This window comes from Aethalodelphis obliquidens, unplaced genomic scaffold (genome assembly GCF_003676395.1).
Source record: "Aethalodelphis obliquidens isolate GAN/ISIS:26980383/991018 unplaced genomic scaffold, ASM367639v1 scaffold125, whole genome shotgun sequence".
Taxonomy (NCBI): Eukaryota; Metazoa; Chordata; class Mammalia; order Artiodactyla; family Delphinidae; genus Aethalodelphis; species Aethalodelphis obliquidens.
The window spans coordinates 1,587,624-1,609,800 of NW_020838069.1; the positions used below are offsets into that span (position 1 = coordinate 1,587,624).

General features: G+C 59.2%; 1 protein-coding gene across 1 annotated transcript; it reads left to right on the forward strand.

The window, feature by feature from the left end:
* Nucleotides 1-745: 745 nt before the first annotated feature.
* On the forward strand, nucleotides 746-20,767 carry GNAI2 (G protein subunit alpha i2). Its single transcript, XM_027098556.1, has 9 exons — nucleotides 746-1,035; nucleotides 15,132-15,174; nucleotides 15,813-15,954; nucleotides 16,127-16,287; nucleotides 18,033-18,161; nucleotides 18,573-18,702; nucleotides 18,787-18,940; nucleotides 19,312-19,526; nucleotides 20,215-20,767. The coding sequence occupies exons 1-8, from the start codon at nucleotides 918-920 to the stop codon at nucleotides 19,500-19,502; spliced, it is 1,068 nt and encodes a 355-aa protein (XP_026954357.1). The 5' UTR covers nucleotides 746-917; the 3' UTR covers nucleotides 19,503-19,526; nucleotides 20,215-20,767.
* The last annotated feature ends 1,410 nt before the right edge of the window (nucleotides 20,768-22,177 follow it).

The following is a 22,177-nucleotide window of genomic DNA, read 5'->3' on the forward strand; positions in this document are numbered from 1 at the left end:
CTCTCTCTCTCTCTCTCTCTCTCTCTCTCTCTCTCTCTCTCTCTCTTTCTCTCCCTTGGGTCATGGTTGCTGGGTCCCATGATGGAGTCCAGGATAACTACCTGCAGGAGGATACCTCCTAGAAGATCAGAGAAGGATGGATAAGTCTTGGATGATTAGAGGAGGTATCCCAGCTGTAGGGAGACAACCTGGGCAAAAGTGTTGAGGTGGCAATAAACCTTTTTCTTAACTGCAACCTAGAGAGAGAAGGGGCCAACCCCGCTTTAAGACTAAGAAAGCCGCAGTCCAGAGAGCCTCCGGGGCGCTGTGGATCCTGAAACAAGTTTATTGGGTTCATTAACAAGTGACGAAGACACGCCTCCTCCGCTCTGCTCGCCCAACTAAGAGGACTGGTTCCTGCTCGGCCCCTGAGGTGCACTGGATCTCCATCCTCAGGCTACGAGATCCGCCCGCCCCCGCCGTCGGGCAGCGGAGCTCCAGGCGCCCCGCACCCAATCGGAGTCCGGCCCCGCCTACAGCCCGCCCTGCGCTCAATCCTTCTGGGCTAGGCTCTACCCCTACCGCTATCCCTTGGCGTGGCTCCGCCTCCAGCCCGAGCCGAGCTTGGGCCGCACCTAACTTCGCCTTCGTTCCGCCCTGACTTCGCCTTCGCCAATCACCGGCCCCGAATCTCATATGGCCCCACCTCCGGCCCCGCCCCGTCCCAGACCCGGGCCTGACTCGCTCCGGCCCCACCCCCTGCCCGCCCTGCGGTCGGTGCGCGGCGGCCTGGAAGGCACCGCCCGCAGACGCTCGGAACTGCTGACCTGGGAGCAACTCGTAGAGGGCCGGCGGCGGGAGCAGAGTGGGTCGGGCGGGGCCGAGCTGGGCCGGGGCCGTGTGGGGGCCGGGCAGCGGCCGGGCCGGCGGACGGCGGGATGGGCTGCACCGTGAGCGCCGAGGACAAGGCGGCGGCCGAGCGCTCCAAGATGATCGACAAGAACCTGCGGGAAGACGGAGAGAAGGCGGCGCGGGAGGTGAAGTTGCTGCTGTTGGGTGAGGCCGCACCCTGCGCTGGGACCCCCGATTCCCCGCCCAAATCCCCGACTTTGACCTGAGGACTAGGGCTTCGAACTCTCAGACTCGGCCTGGACCCCCCACACCTGGACTTGAACCCCCCAAACCCGCCTGGCAAGGACATACAAATAATGGATCAAAACTCTGGGTTGGCCTAGACCTCTGATCCTTAGCCCAGACTCTCAGATCACATCCTCAACTCATTCCAGACCCCAAACCCCCAAATCCAGCCACCAGTGCCCCAACACCCGCTGCCCAGAACCCTGCTTCACCATCCACCCTTGCTGACCAACCTCGCAGATCCTCAGAGCCCCTGCCTGTCCTTTCATACTTCCCTAGACTTTACCCAACCCCCCAGAATCCCACTCGGCCCCCACCTTCAGGCACCACCTGTTCCCTCACCTGCTCCCCCTATTCCTATTGGGCATGAGTATCTCCAGGGCCCCTCCCAGGCCCCCAGTCACTCCCTCCTTCTCCCTCTGTGCCCCATCCCTACTCTGGACCCAGTATTCTCCACCTGTGCACCTTGACCCCAAGGGACCTCTCAAGTGGGATGACTGCTTATGAGCTCTCTCTCCAGCCAGAACCCCCAAACCTTTAGAGACCCCTGCTCCCTGCATCTGGCCCACCAGCTCCCTCTCTGCACACATCTCTCCTCAAACCCTCTGCTCCCCTACTCTTAAGTCCTCTCCCACACTCTGGCCTTCTCCAGGTTCCCCCAACCCTCCTACACCAGGTGGGCCGGGCTGAGTGGACTGGCCCCAGACCTCTAAGGGGCTGGACTGAGGCTCCACTGGTCATGTTGGGGGAGGGGACCTGGCCTCAAGCTTCCCAGGGAGTTCTGCTGGGTATCTGTTTCCCAGTTTCTAAACCCTGTCTGGGCCAGTGAGGGGGGCATCTGGGAGTAGGAGGGAGTGTGGAGTTTGGGTTGCGTCGCCTCCAAGGCCAGGGAAGATGGTGGCTGCTTGAGGGGTGGGGGGAAGTGGAAGTGGTGAGACAGCCGACATATTGCTGCCCCCGGCGGGCGGGCCAAGGAGATATGCTGATGGGTGCTAGTCTTCCCGCACCCTTTCTGGGCCCAAAGGCCTGAGAAGTGGCCTCCGGGGGTGGGTGGGCCTGTCGGATCTTGAGGCCCTGTGAGTGGTGGACCAGCTGGTTGAGTAGTTGGGGGCCTGCTGGGGGTGGGCATCTGAAGTGGATTTGTGCAGAGGCTGCGGGCCTGGTAGTTGTCCCAGTCCAGCCTCCCCCTGGGAACAGGTGTGGTGCCCAGTGGTGGCCTGATTTGGGGGGGGTTCAGGCATGGGGCTGAGGGAGGCCCTCGCGGCAGCATTGGAGGCTGGACCTGTATGTGGGGGGGGTGTGGCCCCTCAGCCCCAGAGCTGCGTGGGGTCCCCAGGCTGTGAAAAGCGGGGCTTTTCATGCTGAGCGTATGGCCGAGGGACAGCATGTCTTCCATCCTGGGCCCATCTGTTGACTGTCCCTGGGGGCCTGGCCTCAGGGGCACAGCCCCGGAGGTTTCAAAATGGCATCCGCTCCTCTGCCACTGCGGGGAGGAAGAGAAGGGGCGGGAAGGGGCGGCGGCCCAGCCTCCTGGGCTGTTTTGCGTTGGGCGCTTGCCTCTTCCTGTCTCTGCTGCGAGTGCGGCAGCGGCAGCAGCGAGTGGGTGGCGACGCGGCGGAATGCCCATCGCTGCTGCCCGCTGGGCCTGGGGAGGGTACTGCTTCCGGTACTGCTGCCTCCCAGTGCCCGGCCAGGGGGTCTCTAGCCAGCCCCTTCCCAGGCCGATTGCAGTTATGGCAGTGCCCGAGAAGATGTGGGACTGGGCCATGGGGCTCCTGGCCTGTTCTGTGTCCTGACCCCATTCCACCAGTCTTTGCTGCTTGGAGCCCGGCTCAGGTTTTAGGACTGGCCACCCCTCCCATGCTGGGCCGGCAGCAACCAGGGGTGCAGGGTTCCCTAGAAATGCTCAGCATTTTCTAGACTGGGGAGTCCATCTCAGCATTCTGCCCTTCTGGCCTTTGCTTTCTCTGTGAAATGGGCTTCCTGGGTTTGGGCCAGAGGAGTGCTGTGCCCAGGATGGGGGGAACAGGGACCTCGTGGAGGTTCCTGTTGGGAGTGGGGAGTGGGGGCTAAGACCCTGCAGAGGATGCACTGTAAGGGGCTGGGAGACCAAACTTTGCCTGAAATTGAGGACTCAATCTGCCAGGACTGCCTGGAGGAGGATCCTGGCTGGCCATCCCTTTCCTATCCAGGTACAAAGAGGTGATGGGAGCCTAGCTGAGGCAGCTTCAGAGAGCTGGGTGCCTGTCCCACGTAGCGGAAAGACCTGTCCAGGCAACGGAACTCAGGCTGGGCAATTGCCAGCCTTGCCTCCCAGCCAGAACCACGCCTGCTGCCCCACCCGCATACTGGCTCCTTCCCGTCCTGGGTTGCCCCGCCAGCAAGCGGACATAGTCACTGTCACTGTCACCGGGGCAAAGGCAGATGTGATACACACTAACTGGTGAGAGGGTTTTTTCCGGCAGCTTGGTAGGGGGAGCAGAGTTGCTGATACCAGCCCTACTTCAGCGATACCCCTGCCTCCACCCAGTTCAACTTGACTGACCAGCTGTCCCCAGGTAGAATTTGGGGCCTCAGGCTGGGCACTTAGGGGAAAGTAAACCAGAGTGTGTGTGTTTAGAGAGTGACTTTGATTTGTTTGGGCTCGTGTGGGCAGTCTACAGAGAAGGGAGAGACAGTGCCCATCGCTGGCCCCAGGAAGGCTTCAGGGTATAAATACAGCAGTTCTCTCTTGCCCCTGGGACTTTGTATCTGTTCCCTTCCCTTGATGTACTTTTCTGCCGTTTCACTCCTACTTGATCATTCTTCAAGACTCTGCTCAGGGATCGCCTCCCAGGATCCTTCTTTGACAGACCCCCTTCTCCAAGGCTCCTCTGCCCCCCGCCCCCCCCCCCCCCAGCGCTACCCCCATCAGAGCGTGGTATTTGTCCAGGTCACAGCTGCCCTCCCTTGCGACAGGGGCAGGGCTGCGTCCTGTTCATTTCTGAGCCTTGTGTGCCAGCATGGAGCATGATACCTATTGGGTACTTCTTGTCTGTTTGTTGAATGAAAGCAGTGCTGCTGGTGTGAACTTGGTCTTGGGGATGGGTAGATGGAGGAGCAAGATGGCGGTCACTGAGCCATCACCTGCCATATCATGGGCAGGTGGCAAGGGCTCAGTGTAGGGCCAATGACCAGGACTGGGGGGTTGGGAGACTGAGGGAAAAGTTCTTCAGGCTGTTTCCTCCTGGTCTCATCAGGCTGTGCTGGCACCTCAGAGACAGCCCTTATCCCACTCCATGCAGATCTCTTGCTGACGAGTGTGCAGCCTGTCACAGGGCACAGCACACAGTAGGGACTCCAACTGTTCATATGGGAGACTGGCTTTACATTCTTCCTTTCAGCTCAGGCTCTTTGGGGACTGTTGCAGGCCCGCTGTCTCTACCACTCCAGTAGAGCCTGTCTAGCTTTTAGGGCTGGAGCTGCCCCATAGTCATGTGGCTCAGACCAGAGTAATGCTGCAGGAGTTCTTGGCCTGGCCAGTGCGGAGCCTGCACATACAGGGGCTCAGTTAGGTTTATCAAATGAAAAGGAAGGGAGTTTTGTGACCTTTGTCCTGTCTGTGTCTCTCACAAGGGGCGTGGCACACTGTAGGTGCCTACTCAGTGTGTATGGAAAGAGTGAAACTATTACGAACATCCGTGAACAGGGATAAATAATTCTGGGGCTGCTGCTTGGGGCTTGGTGTAGCTGGAGTTAGTGGGAAGGGCTAGCCCAGGATCCTGGCTGGCTAGGTAATGGGTAGAGTCTAATGATGCCTATGAATGCAGGGGCGTTGCTTCCTGGAGAAGGGGTCCTCTGGGTGGCCTTGAAAAATTAGCAACATTTGCCAGGGTCAGGCGTTGGGGGCAGAGGGACCAACTTGGTTCCCAAGCCTTTGGGTGGGTGTTTCCTGGCCTGTGGGGAGGAGGGCTCACCCTCCTTAGACTGGCTCTTGGGGTCACACAGACCTAGGTTCAAATCCCAGCTCCACCTAGTGTACTGGCTGAGAAACCCAGTGACAGGTGAAATCCTAGTAGGTGACCGGCTCTCCATCCATAACCTGGGACGCAGTGCCTGCCTACAGCCACAGGTGTTGTGGGGACAGTACACCAAAGTCTGGGGGTGTGAAAACAGGTGGGGGACCCTCTGCTGACTCCTGCAGAGCTGAGAGTTTGGTGGGGAGGGATCTCCCCAGCCTGGAGGCTGCCTGGCTACAGTATGGAGCCCCTGGGAACCCCCTCCCTTTCCCTTAGGCAGCTGCTCACAGCAAGCGGGGAGACTGAGGCTTGCAGACATTGGGTGCCATCTGGAGTGACACACTGTCCTGGGGACCTTAGGCCCAACCTCTGGGGACTGAGCCACCTTCCTGGGGGTCTAGGGTTGGGGGTGTGTCAGGGGCCTGGGTACCACGTGGGCTGGTACCCAGGCCAGCCTCTAGCCTCCCTATTCTCCCCATGGCCTTCACCATCCCACCATCCCGCTATCCTGCTATCCCGCCTTCAGGCTGGATTCATTAGCACTTGAATGGGGGGTGGGGCAGCTTGGGCCTCAGAGTCTCTTCTTCCCACCCCTCCCCCAGGCTAAGCCAGGCTTTGTCTTCCTGAGTCGGTAGTGCAGTGCTGGGGCTCCCAAGTGAGGGAGTGAGTAGGGGTCTAAGCCCTTTCTGACCCCCTCTGCCTAGGTCCTGCTCAGGCCCCCTGGGCTCAGCCCCTGCCCATGACTCCAATGTCGGTGCAGCCAACATGAAAAGTTGTACCTCTAGGATAGGAGTGAAACTGGGTCCTTCAAGTGATACCCCTGAGCTGGGAGACTGGGTGAATAAGGGCGGTTTTGCAAAGGAAGTGACACTGGAGCTCAGCTGAGGGTATCCCAGGAGGGTTGGGGGTTGGAGAACCCCAGACAGAGGTCAGAGCGGGTGGTAAGGACACAGGGAATGCCTGCCACTGTGGCCAGAGGTGGAAGTCAAGCCAGTTGGGGAGTTCAGGCTTCCATGCCAGGACCTGAGGCAGCGTTAAGCCACCCACTGTGCTTGACTTGGAGCCTAGGCTGCCAGATGGGGACTGGCATGGTCAAGGACCTCTTTGGGTTGGCCCAGGGTTGGCCCTGGGCTGGCCTGAGCTGCAGGGTCACTGGGTAACATCATCGATACCCAGGCCTGCAAATGTTGCCCAGTTGCCCAGCAAGTGACAGCAGGTAGCTGGGGGTGGGGCCTGATGGGATCCCAGTGAGGTCCCTAGGCTCCAGCAGAGCAGGGGCTGGCACTTGGGACAGCTTGGGCCAGAGGCAGGCACACTGGTCCTGTACACCCTGCCCTCGATCTAAGTCCCTAGATGTGTCTCTCTCGGTCTATGTCACTAGAAGCCACCCATTCTTTTGGCAGGAACAGGATGGAGGAAGCTTTGTCCACATAAGCCCTTAGCCTCTGAGGGACCAGGGCCTTGCCTCACCACATCCCCAGCAGAGGACGAGACAGTCCGACCCAGAGCCTAAGTGCTGTCTCCCCAGCAGGATGGGGGCAGGGTGCAGGCCAGCTTCTATCTCACCTTCCCAGTATCTCAGGGCAGGAGTCCTAACCTAAAAGTTCAGTGGGGGAAAGGAGTTAACAGGTTCTGGCCAGGCCACAGCTGATGGGCCTGCCTAAGAATGCCCTGGGGAGGGCAAGGACTAGGCCCTTTGATGGTGGCCCTACTACCTGCTGCTCTCAGGCAGCCCCTCCCTCAGCCACAGGTGCAGGGTGGGGCCCCCTCTGCCCAGCCCCACCCAGCCTCTCTAGCCTGTAGCTCTTGTTCTTACTAAACCCCAAACACTCCACCCTCACCCCATGCTGCTTTTGGGGCTATGGTCATCTTGGTGGTTGGAGGAATAATCTCCCTGGAATAACCACACATTCCCTAAACTGGGCTGGACCTTCAGTGTTGGCCTTCTGGGTACACTTCCAAGGCTTGACAGTAAATGCCAGGCCAGTTTGAACCAAAGCCTAGAGGTGGGATCATATAAGCCTTGTTGAGAAGGTGTCCTTATGGCTTGGAGCATTCCGGGGTGCCGTGGTTGCTACAGCCTCAGAATATCCAGAGGGGGTGTTGATGGCAGCACCTACTGTGCCCCGGGCTGGAGGAGGGGCAGTGAAGTCTGCATGGCAGGGCTGGGCCTCTCAGGGAAGTGGTGTCCACACCAGAGGAAAAGGAGGAAGCAGCTGGAGGAGGAGGAGCCCAAAAGGGGAAGAGGCTAGAGAGCCGCTCACACTCTGCACTGGGGTGGGGAGTGTGAGCCAGCTCAACTGGGGGATTTAGAAGGTGAGCCCCACCTGTGCAGGCTCATCTGCATATGCCTGTGGGCGACCCTACTGGTAGTCACTGGGTTGGAGTCAATCTAGACAGCTCTGTCCCTTGTCCTGTCCCAGCAACCACTGGGCCCAAGATCTCAGAGAAGGTGGCGCCTCTGAGGATTCCAGGCCCCTCCTTTGACCACAGGAAGTGGTGGCTGGGAGAGGGACGCCGGCAGGGGGGCTAGCAGGAAAGCAGAGGGCTGCTTCTATGTTCCCGAGCAGCCATTGCCCTCCAAAGCCGGAAGGCCGGCTGCAGGCCCAGATGAATACCCGGAAATGGAGCAGCAGCCCCGGGATTAGCTCACTCTGGGTTTCCCCTGCCTGGGGGTAGACAGAGGGCCCTTGATCCAGCGTAAGGATTCCCCCCACCCCACTACTCACTGGGCCTGGGGGTGCCTTCACTGGGCCTCAGTTTCCCCTCTGGTGATAACAGCAGCTGCCTCTGATTGATGACTATCGTGTAGGGCTGGTCTCATCGTATTTAACCCTGTGAGGCTGGGACTGACATTACATCCATTTCACTGATGCAGAAACGGAGGGTCCGGGACATCATGTGACTTACCCAATAAGTGGAGACACCAAAATGTGACCCAGGTAGTGACCCTGAGCACCTGCCCCCAACTATTGTCACCCCTCAGGAGCCTGTGCCCAGTTGGCAAGAACTGCTCAGTCAGGATGACAGGCAGATGCTCTGGGTGCTCATGTGTTCTGCATATGCCTGGGGGGCCTCAATTCTTCTTTTAGGAGATTGAAAGGGGACCATCTGCCCAGGAGGATGGGACCCAAGACTCTGTGCGTGAATCTTTTTCCTGCTTAAAGCCAGAAATCTGCTGTGTGGCCATGGGGTGACCTCGTCCTAATACATCTGGCCCACGTCCCCTCATGGGAATACTTAGGTCACAGTCAGGCAGCTTAGCGCTTCGCTCTTCCCCTAACATTACGCTTGTGCTTCCCACAGCACCCAGGCTTGGACTGAGACCAGGCCTGAGGAAAGCTCAGAGGCTGTCAGAGTCCAGCATGGGGGCCCCTGAGCCTGGTCTGAAGACTGGGAGTTGTCCAGATGAGGAGCAGGGAAGAGTGTTTCAGCAGAGGGTCCCCACTAAGAGCAAAGCCCGTGTACGGTACTGTGTGGAGACTGATATGTCTGTGGTGTGGGCTGGCTACAGCATGAGACGTGGTGAGGCCGGTCCTCATGCTACTTGGCCTCCAAAATCCAAGTTTTCTTGCCTTGCCTTCCCCCACGGAGGTTCCCAGGGTTTTGCTCTGGGTTGTCAGGCCAGGCCCTAGGGAACTGAGGAGCCTAAAAGCCTTAGGAGAGCTAGAGCAGAAGCAGCAGAAGCATCAAGGCGTCGGTGGGCCATGAGGCCACACACAAAGCTGAGAACATGCATCCTCATGGCCAGTCAAGACTTTGGGGCCCAGAGCGCCCACTCCCCCGTCTTCCTCACTGTGTGACCTCAGGCTGTTCTCTCCTCTCTTTGTGCCCAGTGCTGGGACCTGTGATGTCTTGATTCTCAGCACGGTCCATGGCTTGTGAGCACATAGGCAAACTGCCCGCTTGGGCTGGACAGTTTGGGGTGGGTGTGAGGACCCAAGGGAGGCTGCTCAGGGCAGGCGTTGGGCTTGGCACACTCCCCTGAGGGGTACATTTCATAGATGGGGACACTGAGGCCCAGGCATGGGCATCTCACCCAGGGTCTACCACAGTGAATCAGGAAGAAAGGTAGGGGTTATTCAGATTCTTTGAAAACAGCAAAGCGATTTCTTAAACGAAGAAGCCTCAAGAAGAGGGGTGTGCCAATGGCCTGGCTCCTTGTATGACCTGGGCCCTGTCCAGCACCGCCTGGCTCCTGTGGAGGGTGAGACCTGTAGCCTGAGTGGCCGACAATGCACAGGTCTCAGGGCCTCCTCTCCTCCAGGGTGGTCTTCCTTACGTGGTGCCTCAGTTTCTCTGTGTACAGTGGGCAGGGACCCACTGAGGGAGACACAGCCCTGCCCTGGAAAGCCCTCTCCATTTCTGGCAGGACCCGAGGCCTATTTCCCTTGCACAGAGAGCTCTGACTTGGCAGTAGCAGGCCAGGCCCTGGTTGTTGGTGCTTCCCTGATGGGCATCATGAAGCCGCGGAAGCTGCTGGAGGCTTCCCAAGTGGCAGAGGCTGGAGGGAGGTTCCGGGTTTGTTGGGGCACCTGGAGGAAGCCAAGGCCACGCACGTGGGTGGCGGTGTCACAGGCTCCATCCAAGACCCACTGCCCGGCCCCTCACAGTGCCAGACCCCAGCTGAGCCTCCTTGGAGGGAGTGAGGGGGCCAAAGAGCAGCACCTGGAGGAAGGAAGAGACACCAGGGGCGGGGCTTGGAGGGCCTTTGTCTGGCGGGGCCCTCTGCCCCTCCCCGCCGTCTCCATTGTTCCCTGGCGTGCCGCGTCTCTGCGGCCGAGGGCTTCCCAGGCTCGGGAGGGGGCCATGGCTGCGGCACCTCCCCCAGCTGCCCCTAGCCGCGGCTGCTTTCCAGAAACCAACGCGCCTCTGCGCCGCCCAACCCCCACCTCCTCCACCGGGTCTCTGGCTGACGGGCTCCCCCTGGTGGTGGCGGGACGGGACCCTAAGGCTGCAGGCGAGGGGCGGGAGCTATGGGGCCCCAGAACCGCAGGCTGCGCTGGAGACGTGGCACCTTCCAGGGATGACCGTGGGAGGTGGTGCCAGGGCTGTCTTCGGGGTGGGCTTCCCAGGGCTCACCCCTACCTTCCCCCAGTGCCCCCCGCCAGGGTAGGCCAGGGGAGGGGATTGGGAGGGGGGCGGTGGGGGCTAGGGGGCGGGGCCGTGCTGTGGGTTTTGAGCTGGGCTGCTGCCCGTCTACCCTGTGGTCCCAGCCACTGCCGCTTCTGAGAATCTCTGCCCTCAGGCCTGCCACGTCAGTTGGCTGCTCTCCCAAGCCCCACATGTTCCAGGGGAGCCCACCAGCACAAAAGCCTCTGCGGGGAGGCCTGTTACCCAGCCTGCCCAGCCTTCTGGGTGAGGAGAGCCAGTGAGCAGTGTCTGCCATGAGGCTGCTGGACGGGAAGGAGTACCCCGCTGTGGAGAAGTGCCGGGTTGTGAAGGGAAGTGACAACTAAGAGCAAAAAGCCAGCAAAGGAGTGAGTGGCTCTGACTCTGGTCCCAGGTTACACAAGTCCCGCCAGGGAACCACCACTGCTGAGTCAGCCTCTTAGCCACTGGGTCATTGCCCTGTGCTGTGCTTTGTCTGAAAGCCTCAGAAACTCGCCTTCAAAATGAGATGGTCACAGCAGGCCCCTCTGCAGGCTGCGGTTGCAGTGACCTATGCAGCGTGGTCACTGTGGGTTGCAGGAAATGAGAGGTTTGGGGAAATCTGTCATCTTCCAAAGGGTAAAAGAAATAGTGATAATAACTTTGATCTGAATGCTCACCGTGTGCCGGGCACTCACCCGTCTCCTCGGACGAGATAATGGTGGTATCCTGTTTCACAGATGAGGTGTCAGAGGAAGGGCAGGATAGGACTGCAGCTCTTGGAGATCTCAGGGAGAATCGGGGTGGACACCAGGGCTCTGGCAGGTCTGGACCTCCCTCTGGGAGAGGATCTGAAAGTGAGAGATGGGCCTGCTGGCCACTCGAGGCTTCACAGCTTCTGCAGAAGGGAAAGTGGGGCCAGAGAGGAAAGCGGCATGTCAGGGCCTCCCTGCAGGACAAAGCCTTGTCTGGGAGGTAGAGGGTTCAAGATAGACGACAGCAGAGACCTGATGTTGGGGCTTGGGATCAGCATCAAGCCGTTGGACCAGTGGCCCTGTCTCTGCTGCAGAGGCCCTGCTGGCCTTGTTCAGGCAGGTGGAGCCGTTGTTTCTCCCTTCCCCCATCTGTTCCCTCCTCCGTTGGGGCCCAGCACTCCCAGAGTGGAAGCAGATGTTCTAATGCAGAGCAGCCGCTGTCACCCAGCACATCTCGGCAATTACTGCCTGCCTGCTGGGGGCCCAGCAGCTGCGCCCCAGGGCAAGGGCTGCAGAGGTTTCTTCCTTGGTGGGAAGAGGTATGGCCCAGTGGGAACACTGAGGGCACCCCAGGGATCCTCTGTGGGTCCCTCTGGTCTCAGCTGGAGAAGGAACGCCTGGTGGGCCAGCTGTGGGTAGGAGACTCCTGGTACCTTCTACTGGCTGAGTTCCCCCCACCCAGCACCTTTGCAGCAATCCGGATCCAGCTAGTGAAGCCCCCTTCTCTGAAGGGAAGGTGCAGGGCTGGGTGGGGAGAACTGGGTGCCCAGGATTAGCAAGGTACAAGCAAACTCCACTCCAGGTACCAGCCTATCTAACAGGGGAACATCATCAGGCCCCGATGGAAAAGGAGTTCCTGGGGCATCTAGCTTGTGGGCTGCCCGAGAACCAGGGTGTCCACCGGGATATCATGCTGTGGCCCCACCCACCTCTGTCCCTTGATCTGCTGTAGCTGCTCCTGGGCCATGCCTCTGATTCTGTCCTGGTGTTCTCCCCTGCTTCCTGCTTGGCTGCCAGCATCACACCCTTGTCCTGCCACTTAACTCCTTCCCTCTTGAGTCACAGCTGCTGGAAGGACAACGGGACAGCTTTGACTCCAGGGATGAGGGCTCCATGACCTTGGTTTGTCCACCTGTCAAATGGGAGTTGTTCTGCAATGACCCCTGCGGGGGGCAGAGAACGTCCTCCAAACTCTTCAAAGGGAGAGGAAGGGAGATTGAGGCTCGAAGGGGACAGGGAAGGGAACCTCAGTGTCTGCCAGGTCTGCAGCAGCTAGGAAAATCAGATGCAAAGCAAGTTTGTGCTGTCATCCCCATCTCTGGGCAGGGTCATGGAGTGGCCCACACCCTTTACCAAGAGAGTAATCAAAGGGCCAGACAAGGAGACTGGTGCCTCAGGTGGACGGTGGTCCCAAAGTCACCCTCACCTGTGGTCCCCTACGCCCTGGAGATCTACCCGCTCTGAGTCTCAGTTCGCCTGGCTGGGGACGGCATGATCGATCTGACCCATCACTTTGCATCCTTGGCCTCCACTCTTGCACTGGCTGAGATTTGTGGCTCCTGGGTCTTCCTTTGCTCCAGGATGTGCTCCCTCCCTCCTGCTCTGTGGGAGCAAGTGACTAGGTGGGAAGGACAGCCAGGCGGTCACCTGGCCCTCGTGGTTAGCCAGTCCAGTGCTGTCCTCCCTGCCCCATGGATATTCTGGGCCCTGGGGAAAGGGCCTCAGTGATCAGGCATCACCATCAGGCCTTCCCAGGCCCTCTCCCCATGTCCCCACTCTGCAGGTGGGAAGTGTTAGTGTGAGGGGTCCTAGCTGTTCCCCTGCCATGCACAGCCCAAGGGAAAGGGAGGGATGCTGCCACTGACCAGAGCCCACACCCAGGGGAATGCACTGGGACTGGACTCCCAGGGGCCGGACCGATAGAGGGGCTCATGCCCCAGCCTGTCGAGAGCCTGCCCATTTGTGCCACCCCCAGTGCTCCCCTATCCTGGGAAGCAGGCCTGGGACAGTCAAGCCCAGTGATTCCAGGCAGCTGGTGGCGTTTGTGAGGCCTTCTCAGGGAGGCCCCTGGGTTGTGGACATGCCCAGGCTCACAGCTGTGAAGCCCGCAGCTGCACCTCAGTTTCCTCCTGGTCAATGTGGATCTGGGGTGGGAGGTAGGGGGGATGCAGGCAGGGGCCTCAGCAGGGTCTGCTGCTTCTCCGAGGGCACTGCAGAGACTCAGACCTGTGTCTGCCTGGGAAGTAAACCCAGTGGCAGGGACTGTGTGGCCCAGCCACAGTACCAGGCATGCAACACTGCAGGGTGAGCCACCTGCAGAGGGGCTATAACTGTGTGACAGCAGCCTCTCTCAGTTTCCTTTTTTAAAAAATTTTTTTTAAATTTAAAAATTTTTTTTTTGGCCACGCCCTGCGGCTTGCGGGATCTTAGTTCTCCGACCGGGGATCGAACCCGTGCCCCCTGCATTGGAAGCACAGAGTCTTAACCACTGGCCTGCCAGGGAAGTCCCTCAGTTTCCTCATTTGCGAGGTGGGGGTGAGAGTAGAGCTACCCCCGGGGCTTGTTGTGAAGTTACTTAGTGGGTGTGATAGGCGTAGAATAGCATCTGACACGTAGGGGGCACTATTCACAGCTCGGCCGTGATCATCATTGCGGATGTTATTGCTGCTCGTGGTAGTTTGTGTGTTAGCCCCTTCATCCTCTGAGGTTGTCTTAACCAACCCTGAGGGATATGGGGGCCAGAGTCCTCAAGTGTGACTTCCCCACAGACCCCACCACACACCCTGCTGAGCTGCTCAGAGGGACAGACCCGCCACAGTGATCAGGAGGCTTGGGACACACGCAGGTGGGGCATGGGGCAGGTGTGCCCAGCAAAGAGAACTGCACAGGCAAAGGCCTGGAGTTGGCAAGAGGAGATGCCTGGCGGTGACGGGGCAGAGCAAACAGTCTGGGCAAAGGCTGGGAGGGAAAGCCAGGCCAAGCTGAGGTGCGCTCTACTTGGAGCTCAGGACAGGGAGCAAGCGGCAAAGGGAAGAGGTGGGACCCTGCCTCCACCCCCTCCATCCCCCAGCCAGGAGTTGAGTGGTCTCACACTTCCCTGCAGACTCCCTGAGGAATGCAGATTTCTGGCCTGCACCCCTCAAGATGTGGCTGTGTGTCTGGGATGGGGCCTGGAAATCTGCTTTTAAAAAGACAAACAAACAAAAAAAACACCCTCCCAAGGCATCGTCCTGCAGCATCTGAGCCACATTTTGAGAAGGGCTGAGCAGGCCACGCATCATCGTCGTACATGTCTCCCTGCCTTTCTGAATCCTGGCAACATGATCTTGGGCCAAGACTTTAATTTTCTGAGCCTCAGTGTCCTTGTCTGTGAAATGGGAGAAACAGTACCTATCTCTGGGGCTGCTATGACAGTAACAAGAGAGAGAGCCAGCAAATCCCTCAGCAATGGCCAAAGAGAAATACAGGATGGGGCTCTGCAGGGAAGCATCTCGAGTCAGTACAGGTTGTGTGTGTGTGTGTGTGTGTGTGTGTGTGTGTGTGTGTGTGTGTACAGGTAGGGGTGTGTGTGTGTGTGTGTGACACTGCATGTTTCCCAAGTCCTGGTCTCTATCTGCTCAGAGCAGACATGGGCCCAGTGAGCAGGGCGCTGGGCCTTGGGCCATGTCTGGGAGGCAGGGGTATGACGCCATGCCTGGATCCAGGCCCCTTGGCAGCTGTGGCTCAGAGTGGAGGGAGAGAGGGCTGCTGCCCCGCTGGAGTGAGCAGGGCTCCTCTGCTAGCTGTGCCTAGGCACCATGTTGGGGAGCACTAGCTGCAGAGTGGCAAGCCTGCATGTGTGAGGATGACAGGGTGACTCCTGAGCCTCAAGTCTCCAGCCGAAGCCCCTGAACTCAACCAGGGAAGTGGGGAGCCATGGTGGGCAATGGACCTTGTGGGAAGCGAGGGCCTGGAGTGAGTCCACCATGGGATCCAGGTGGCCGAGGTTGCCTTCACCCCTGTGGCCTTGCCAGCTGCACCCCTGGTAGCTCTGCTGCCCACCAGGCCCGACTGCCTCCATCTCACTGTGCAATTGATGGGGAGGGTGAGTTCTGCCTCTAGGCCACGTGGCTGGCTTACCTCTGTAACCCCACTGGGCCTGCTCCCTGACCAACTGTACCCTTTGTTCCAGGTGCTGGGGAGTCAGGGAAGAGCACCATTGTCAAGCAGATGAAGTAAGTGCTGTGTGCGGGAGGCAGCCTCCAAACCTTGATTTCCCCTCTTCTTCCTCTGGGCCTGTACTGGGTCCAGTATACCCAGCCCAAGTATAGGCCCAGCCGTGTTAGCCAGGTCCAGGACCTTCCCAGAGGCAGCATCCATCCTCAGGTCCGAGTGGTTTAGAGGCAGTTTCCCCCTTTCTTTTTTTTTTAAATTTATTATATTATATTTATTATATATATAAAATATTATATTTTATTTTTGGCTGCATTGGGTCTCCGTTGCTGCACACAGGCTTTCTCTAGTTGCGGCGAGTGGGGGCCACTCTTCATTGCAGCGCACGCGCTACTCATTGCAGTGGCTTCTCTTGTTGCTGAGCTCAGGCTCTAGGTGACGCAGGCTTCAGTAGTTGTGGCACGCGGGCTCAGTAGTTGTGGCGCACGGGCTTAGTTGCTCCGCAGCATGTGGGATCTTCCCAGACCAGGGCTCGAACTCGTGTCCCCTGCATTGGCAGGCAGATTCTTAACCACTGCGCCACCAGGGAAGTCCAGTTTCCTCCTTTCTGAAGTAGGTCTCTCCAGGCCCCAGCAGTCCCAGGCAGCCATGTGAGGTCCCTGTGCCCTGTACTCTCTAACCCCTGACTCCTGGCTGCCAGGATCATCCACGAGGATGGCTACTCAGAGGAGGAATGCCGGCAGTACCGGGCAGTCGTCTATAGCAACACCATCCAGTCCATCATGGCCATTGTTAAAGCCATGGGCAATCTGCAGATTGACTTTGCTGACCCCTCCCGCGCGGTACGTGGACTCCCCAACCCTGCCTCCCTCCCACAAGGCTTCAGGGCAAGTCTTGTCCTGGGGAAGCTGAGAACACCCCAATCTGGGCCTCATTCCGGAGGCCTCCCTGCCTCTGACAGGTGGGGTGGGGGTGTGTTCCTGCAACTAGCTGACCACTCACTGCTGTGCCCAGGACGACGCCAGGCAGCTGTTTGCACTGTCGTGCACGGCTGAGGAACAGGGCGTGCTCCCTGAGGATCTGTCCGGTGTCATCCGGAGGCTCTGGGCTGACCACGGTGTGCAGGCCTGCTTTGGCCGCTCGCGGGAGTACCAGCTCAACGACTCTGCCGCCTAGTGAGTACTCCAAGGGGCTGGGCTGGGGGTGCAGTGTGGGGAGACCTGGACTATAGCCTGAACCAGAGGGCCTGAGCACCCTTAAAAAGATACTGCCAGCCTCTGTTCGTGAAGCTGCTGACTGTCAGCCAAGGTCTTGGTGATCTGGGGTTTGGCCTGGTGCAGGGCTGTGGAGGGACATCCAGACAGATGGTGCCACCCAGATAGGCTGCTGGCCCCGTACTCTCATGTCTCCTCTCCTACCTCTGCTTAAGCCAGTCCCTCTGTCTGAACAGCTTTCCCAGTCCCACTGCCCATGCCATCCTGAGCCCACCCAGAGAGGGGCTGGACCTCTGTGAAGGTGGGTGGAGGCCGGTCTTGCCTGGCCATGGCACCTGAGCCCTGCCCCAGTCACAGGGACAGCCGCCCCACTCTCCCCGCCGGGCCTGAATGCACTTGTGAGTGCACGCCCCTCACAGGAGCTGCAGAGTCAGCCAAACACTGCGGGGGCGGGGGTGCTCCCCAGAGGTCACAGGCTCAGCGCCAGCAGAGCTTTTGGGTCCTGGAGGCAAGGAGGGGTGGGTCCTATCAACCACTGCCATCTCAGTGCCCAGGATACTCAAGGAGGGCAGCGTAGGGCCACCTTCCAGCTACTTCCCACTCCTCCATCATCCTCATCCCCGTTCTTCATTCCCCAGACATTAAGTTCCCACCTTGTGCCCAGCACTGTTCTGGGTGTGGGAATTCAGCAGTGAACATGGGCCCTGCCCTCCCAGGCAGGTTTATGCCATGACAAGGTCACCCAGAGGTGGGGAGCAGATTGGAAAACTCCAGGGACCAGGCATACTGCAGCCCCTCCTCACAGCAATCCTCCAAGACTGCTGTGGGGCAGTGGGTCCCTGGGGTGAGCCCACCTGTTGGGGACAAGGGAAAAACTAGTGGGGAACCCACCATGAGGCCTCTGGGCTGGAGGCTCTCAGTATGGGGCAGGGTACAGTTTGCAGGTCACAGCACATGCGTCATGGTTCCCCATAGCCCTTCCTGTTTTTCTGTTCTGTCTCTGCGTCTCTGAGGTCATTTCCCTCTGGCCTAGCTGCTGGTGGGAGCCAAGGGCTCGCCCCAGCAGCCCTGCCCCAAGAGCAAGACACTGGTACTGGGCAGTGGCTGGGAGGCCTGGACCCAACCCATAGGACACAGCAAGGATATTGAGGCAGGCAGCAGAGCTGGTCTCAGGGCTTGGCCGGGGCAGCTTGGATACTAATTAGGAGAGCTGGTAATGAGGAGCCCCTGGGACCCCCGCCAAGCGAGTGTTCATGCCTTCCCCCTGAGGAGCCCAAATTTTACTGGGCAAAGAGCCCACTGGGCCTGGCAGGCCCCAACCTGTCCAGCCCTGCATCGAAGGACATGCCAGCCTGCTCTGTGGCGGGTGCCGTAATTACGCCGATTAGCATCCTGAATCTCTCACCGAAGGACTAATTTGCCCCCTCCCACTGCCCTCACCTGTAGTTCCAGCACCCTGGATCTTGTCTGACGCAGGCCTGCCTCAGACCTGGGTGCTGGGGCTAGGCTGGCTAGCCACAGAACTGCCCCTCCTCCCAGGCCCATTCCACGGGCAGGAGGCAGGGGTGCTAGTGCAGGTTTCCTCATCTGAGCAGTGAATGCAGTACAGGCAAGGGTTAAAGCGGCAAGGGCTATGCCTGGGAAATGAGGGGATGGGAGGGAACGGGGCCCGGTGGCCCCCACTGATGCCCCACTCCCCATCCCAGCTACCTGAATGACCTGGAGCGCATTGCACAGAGTGACTACATCCCCACGCAGCAGGATGTGCTGCGGACTCGCGTGAAGACCACGGGCATCGTGGAGACACACTTCACCTTCAAAGACCTACACTTCAAGTGAGCGAGCGTGTGGGCAGGGTAATGGGGCAGGAGCTGCCAGCCTTGCGGGTGACAGGGAAGAGATCCTCACTCCAGGGCCTGCCGATGGCTGTTGGGAACGAGGGCTGGTCCAGGATCCGCAGCCCCACTCTGAAGTTTCTTAAGGCTTTGTGGTTGCCAGCAGCTCACAGCCTCTGCTGACCCTGCCCCATGTGGAGGCAGCCTACCCTGCTGACCAGCCTGACCCTGCTGGGCCAGACGTGTCCTGGCTTAGAACCCCAGGGGTAAGGTGGGCCAGCGTGGATGATTCCATGGAGGCAGCCGCCATACTCTGAGCAGGCCTCTGTCCTCAGTCGGTCAACCTGTGAAATGGGGCAGGGACCTTCTCGCAGAACTCCCTTCTCTGGAGCTAAGGTGCTGTGTTTGCAGGATGTTTGATGTGGGTGGTCAGCGGTCTGAACGGAAGAAGTGGATCCACTGCTTTGAGGGCGTCACAGCCATCATCTTCTGCGTAGCTTTAAGCGCCTATGACCTGGTGCTAGCCGAGGACGAGGAGATGGTGAGAGGCCCGGAGGCCACTGGGGGAGGGTGGGGGCAGTGGTAGGGGCGGGGGCTGGTGCTGAAGGCGCTGTCCTGCCCCCAGAACCGCATGCATGAGAGCATGAAGCTGTTTGACAGTATCTGCAACAACAAGTGGTTCACGGACACATCCATCATCCTCTTCCTCAACAAGAAGGACCTGTTCGAGGAGAAGATCACACACAGCCCCCTGACCATCTGCTTCCCTGAGTATACAGGTGTGGGGTCTGGGCCTCTGGGGAGGAGCTGGTGGTGACCAGGTGGCCCACGGGCGCCCCCCGCTGGACAGAAGGGTAACTGTGGGACACACGCAAGGGCTGGTGCCTCACAGGCTTATATATCGATACTTGTGTCTGTACACCCCAAGGCCCTTCTTAACACACTCAGGCATGTACTCTGTACGTCACTGAGCATCCTCCTCCACACAATCAGGTGCCCCTCTTTGCACACTCAGACGTGCCTGTGCCCTCTCACAAGTGTCATACGTTATATGCTTGTCAGTTCACACGCATAGAACCTCGCTGTACCTATGGGACAGGCCTGCCTGCCGCACATGCAGCACGAGTCCTCACCATTTTGTCTCCCACAGGGGCCAACAAGTACGATGAGGCAGCCAGCTACATCCAGAGCAAGTTCGAGGACCTGAACAAGCGCAAGGACACCAAGGAGATATACACGCACTTCACGTGCGCCACTGACACCAAGAACGTGCAGTTTGTGTTCGATGCTGTCACCGATGTCATCATCAAGAACAACCTGAAGGACTGCGGCCTCTTCTGAGGGGCAGCGGGGCCTGGCAGGATGGTGAGCCAGAGGGGGCCGGGCAGGGAGGAACAAAGTGGGGCCACTGAGCCCAGAGAAGGGACACGGTTGGGGCTGGGGAAGGTCCAGGTGGGGGTGGTGAACTTGGAAACCCGCTAGGAGACCAGAGGGCAAGGGGAGGGAGGCACAAGGTGCCGAATCAGGAGGGCGATGGAATGCAGGGCACTGAGGAGGTGGCACAGGTAAGCCTGGGCTCCGTTCTGCCCATTGGTCCAGACAGCAGAAATGCCTGGTTGTGTCCTGGGACAGAACTAGAGGGCTGTCCCGATTTTCCTTGGAGAAAACTCACTTTCTCACCCACCAGGCCATTGGCCTAGCCTGAAGGATCTAGATGACAGAGGGGGCCCAGCTGCCTCAGCTGCCTACCACTCAGTATGACCAGCTCTGCACTCATCCCTGCTGTCTTCCCCTCTGACCTATCTGAGGGCCCTGGTCTGAGGCTGGCCCCACCAGCCCTGGGAGAGGTGGGGAGGATTCTGCCAGTGCTACAGACTCCCCTCCCCCACGTAACCCAGCAACACACACTGGCTTCTGGGCGGGCACTGTGTCCCTGGTAACGAGTGGGTGGGGAAAAAGGAGAAGGGTCATTGTCTAGGGAGGCGGGAGGAGAGACACACACTGGCTACCTCCCTCCCTCCCGACCCATGCCCTGACTGTCCCCCACCTCCAGGGCCACCGCCGACTCTGCTCCCCCCAGCCCCTGAGGAAGATGGGGGCAAGAGGACCACGCTCCCCGCCTGTCCCCCTGGCCGCTTTTCCCCTTCTCTCCTCTCTCTGTTCTTGGCTCCCCCTCTCCCCTCCCTCAGCTCCAGAGACTTGGGGGAAGGGTTGCCACAGGCCTCCCTGTTTGAAGCCTGCCCGTATCCCAGGTGCAGGGAACGGCCACCGTACCCCCTCCTGGCATCTGTTCTGGTTTTAACTGTTGTCTTGTTCTGTGATGGGGGAGGGGAGCTCATGCTGAGTCTCCCAAGGCCTGTGTTTGGAGGGGCACCCACTTCTCCAGCCTGGGACCCCTGGCTTCGCCCAGCATCAGCCCCTGACCCAACCCAAGTCCAAATGTTTACAGGGAGCCTCCTGCCCCCACCAACCCCTTCCCCCTAAGCCACTCGGAGGCCCCAACGGAAAAAGCACAAGAAGCGTGAGACGCCACCATTCCTGGAGACCACAGTCCACTGGCTCATTCTCGTAGCTTTTTTTTTTAAAAAAAAAAGAAGGGCAAAGGGGAAAAAAAAGAGAGAAAACTGCAAACCTAGAAAACTTTCTAGAAGAAAAACTATTTAAAACTGTCAGGTCCTGACCAGCACCCACCCAACCCCCTTCCCATGATTCCGTGCCTTGAGTGTGTCTGCGTGTTTACACCCATCCCTCTGCTGGTTGCCCCCTGTGCGGGCGGCGCCCCTGCCCTGCCCTCTACAGAACTGGGTTTCAAGGGCTGTTCCAGACAACTGCCAACGTCACTGAGGGCCCCGCCCCAGCGGCCCTGGGCCCTGGCTCCATTAACCTAAATGTAGCTCCTTAGCGCTAACCTAGGAACCGCCGCTGCCTGCTGAGGGGCCACGCCCCTCATGCCCTCACCCCAGGCCCGGGTCCTTCAGTGTTGAACACTTCCTTGCTTTTTTCACATGTTTTATGGAATTGTTCACCTGGTTTGAAATAATAAAATGTAGAAAGAAAAAATACCAAGAACTGCTCGGCATTCTTCTCTCCAGGGGGCAGAGACCCAGGCTAAGATGTGCCAAGGTGATGGTAGTCTGGACCTGGATCCTCACTTGTGGCAGGGCCCTGGGCACTCAGCTCGCAGGTCATACTCAGGCCCAGTACTTACCACTTTAGTTTTCCCCCTTGGACTAGTCGTCTTACATGTTGGGGCCTCCATGTCTCCCCCTCTTCCCTCAGCACCTCTGCAGTCTTGGGTCTGGGGCAGCCTTCTGGAACAGTGGGGCAGATTTCTTAAGGAGCTCTTCTCCTAAGGGATTCTTCCACATTGGGAGCAGGAGGAGTGTCCAATGAGTCTAGTGCGGAAGGAAATGTGACTTCTGACCTCCCAGGCCCAGCGCCCAGGGATAGTGTGCGTTGCTGAGGCCACACAGCCAGGTGGGCTGCAGCCCCCTGCACACCCTCCCTTCTTCCTGGGTCCTTTGCCAGGGCTCTGAGACATTGCCCAGAGCCCTGCCCAGAACTGAAGTCCCTTGGGCTTGACTAAACAGAAAGTTGAGGACAGCAGGGGCCTTGAGACATGTTCAGAAAGGTCTCTGACCAAGAGGTCCCCCTCCAAACCTGAGGAGGGTAGGGACAGGCAGGTGGCTACACTTCAGTGTGACTGTAGCCACCAGCAGGGCAGCTGGATAGCTGCAGGGCTATGGCTACGTTGGGCTCTCAGTACAGAGCCTTCCATGAGGCTATGGGAAGTGCTCGTGCATTGCTGGAGGAGGGAGCAGCAGATGACAGGGCCGGGGTGCCTGTGGGGTGAGCCCCTAGCTCCAGGCAAGGCACCTGGACCTAGGGGTCTGCAGCCCTCTGAGCCTGTGGGAAGGGCTCGGTAAAAGGCCCGCCTCTGCTGGGCGGAGCTCCCAGGCGAGCTCTTCCGCCTTCGGCCGCCAGAGGGCGCAGCAGCCCGTGCTGGGCCCCGCCGG

Coding starts and splice junctions, on each gene's coding strand:
- GNAI2 (XM_027098556.1), top strand. CDS start 918: ATGGGCTGCACCGTGAGCGCCGAGGACAAGGCGGCGGCCGAGCGCTCC. Junction 15,955..16,126: donor TTGCTGACCCCTCCCGCGCG/GTACGTGGACTC, acceptor TGCTGTGCCCAG/GACGACGCCAGGCAGCTGTT. Junction 18,162..18,572: donor TTCAAAGACCTACACTTCAA/GTGAGCGAGCGT, acceptor CTGTGTTTGCAG/GATGTTTGATGTGGGTGGTC.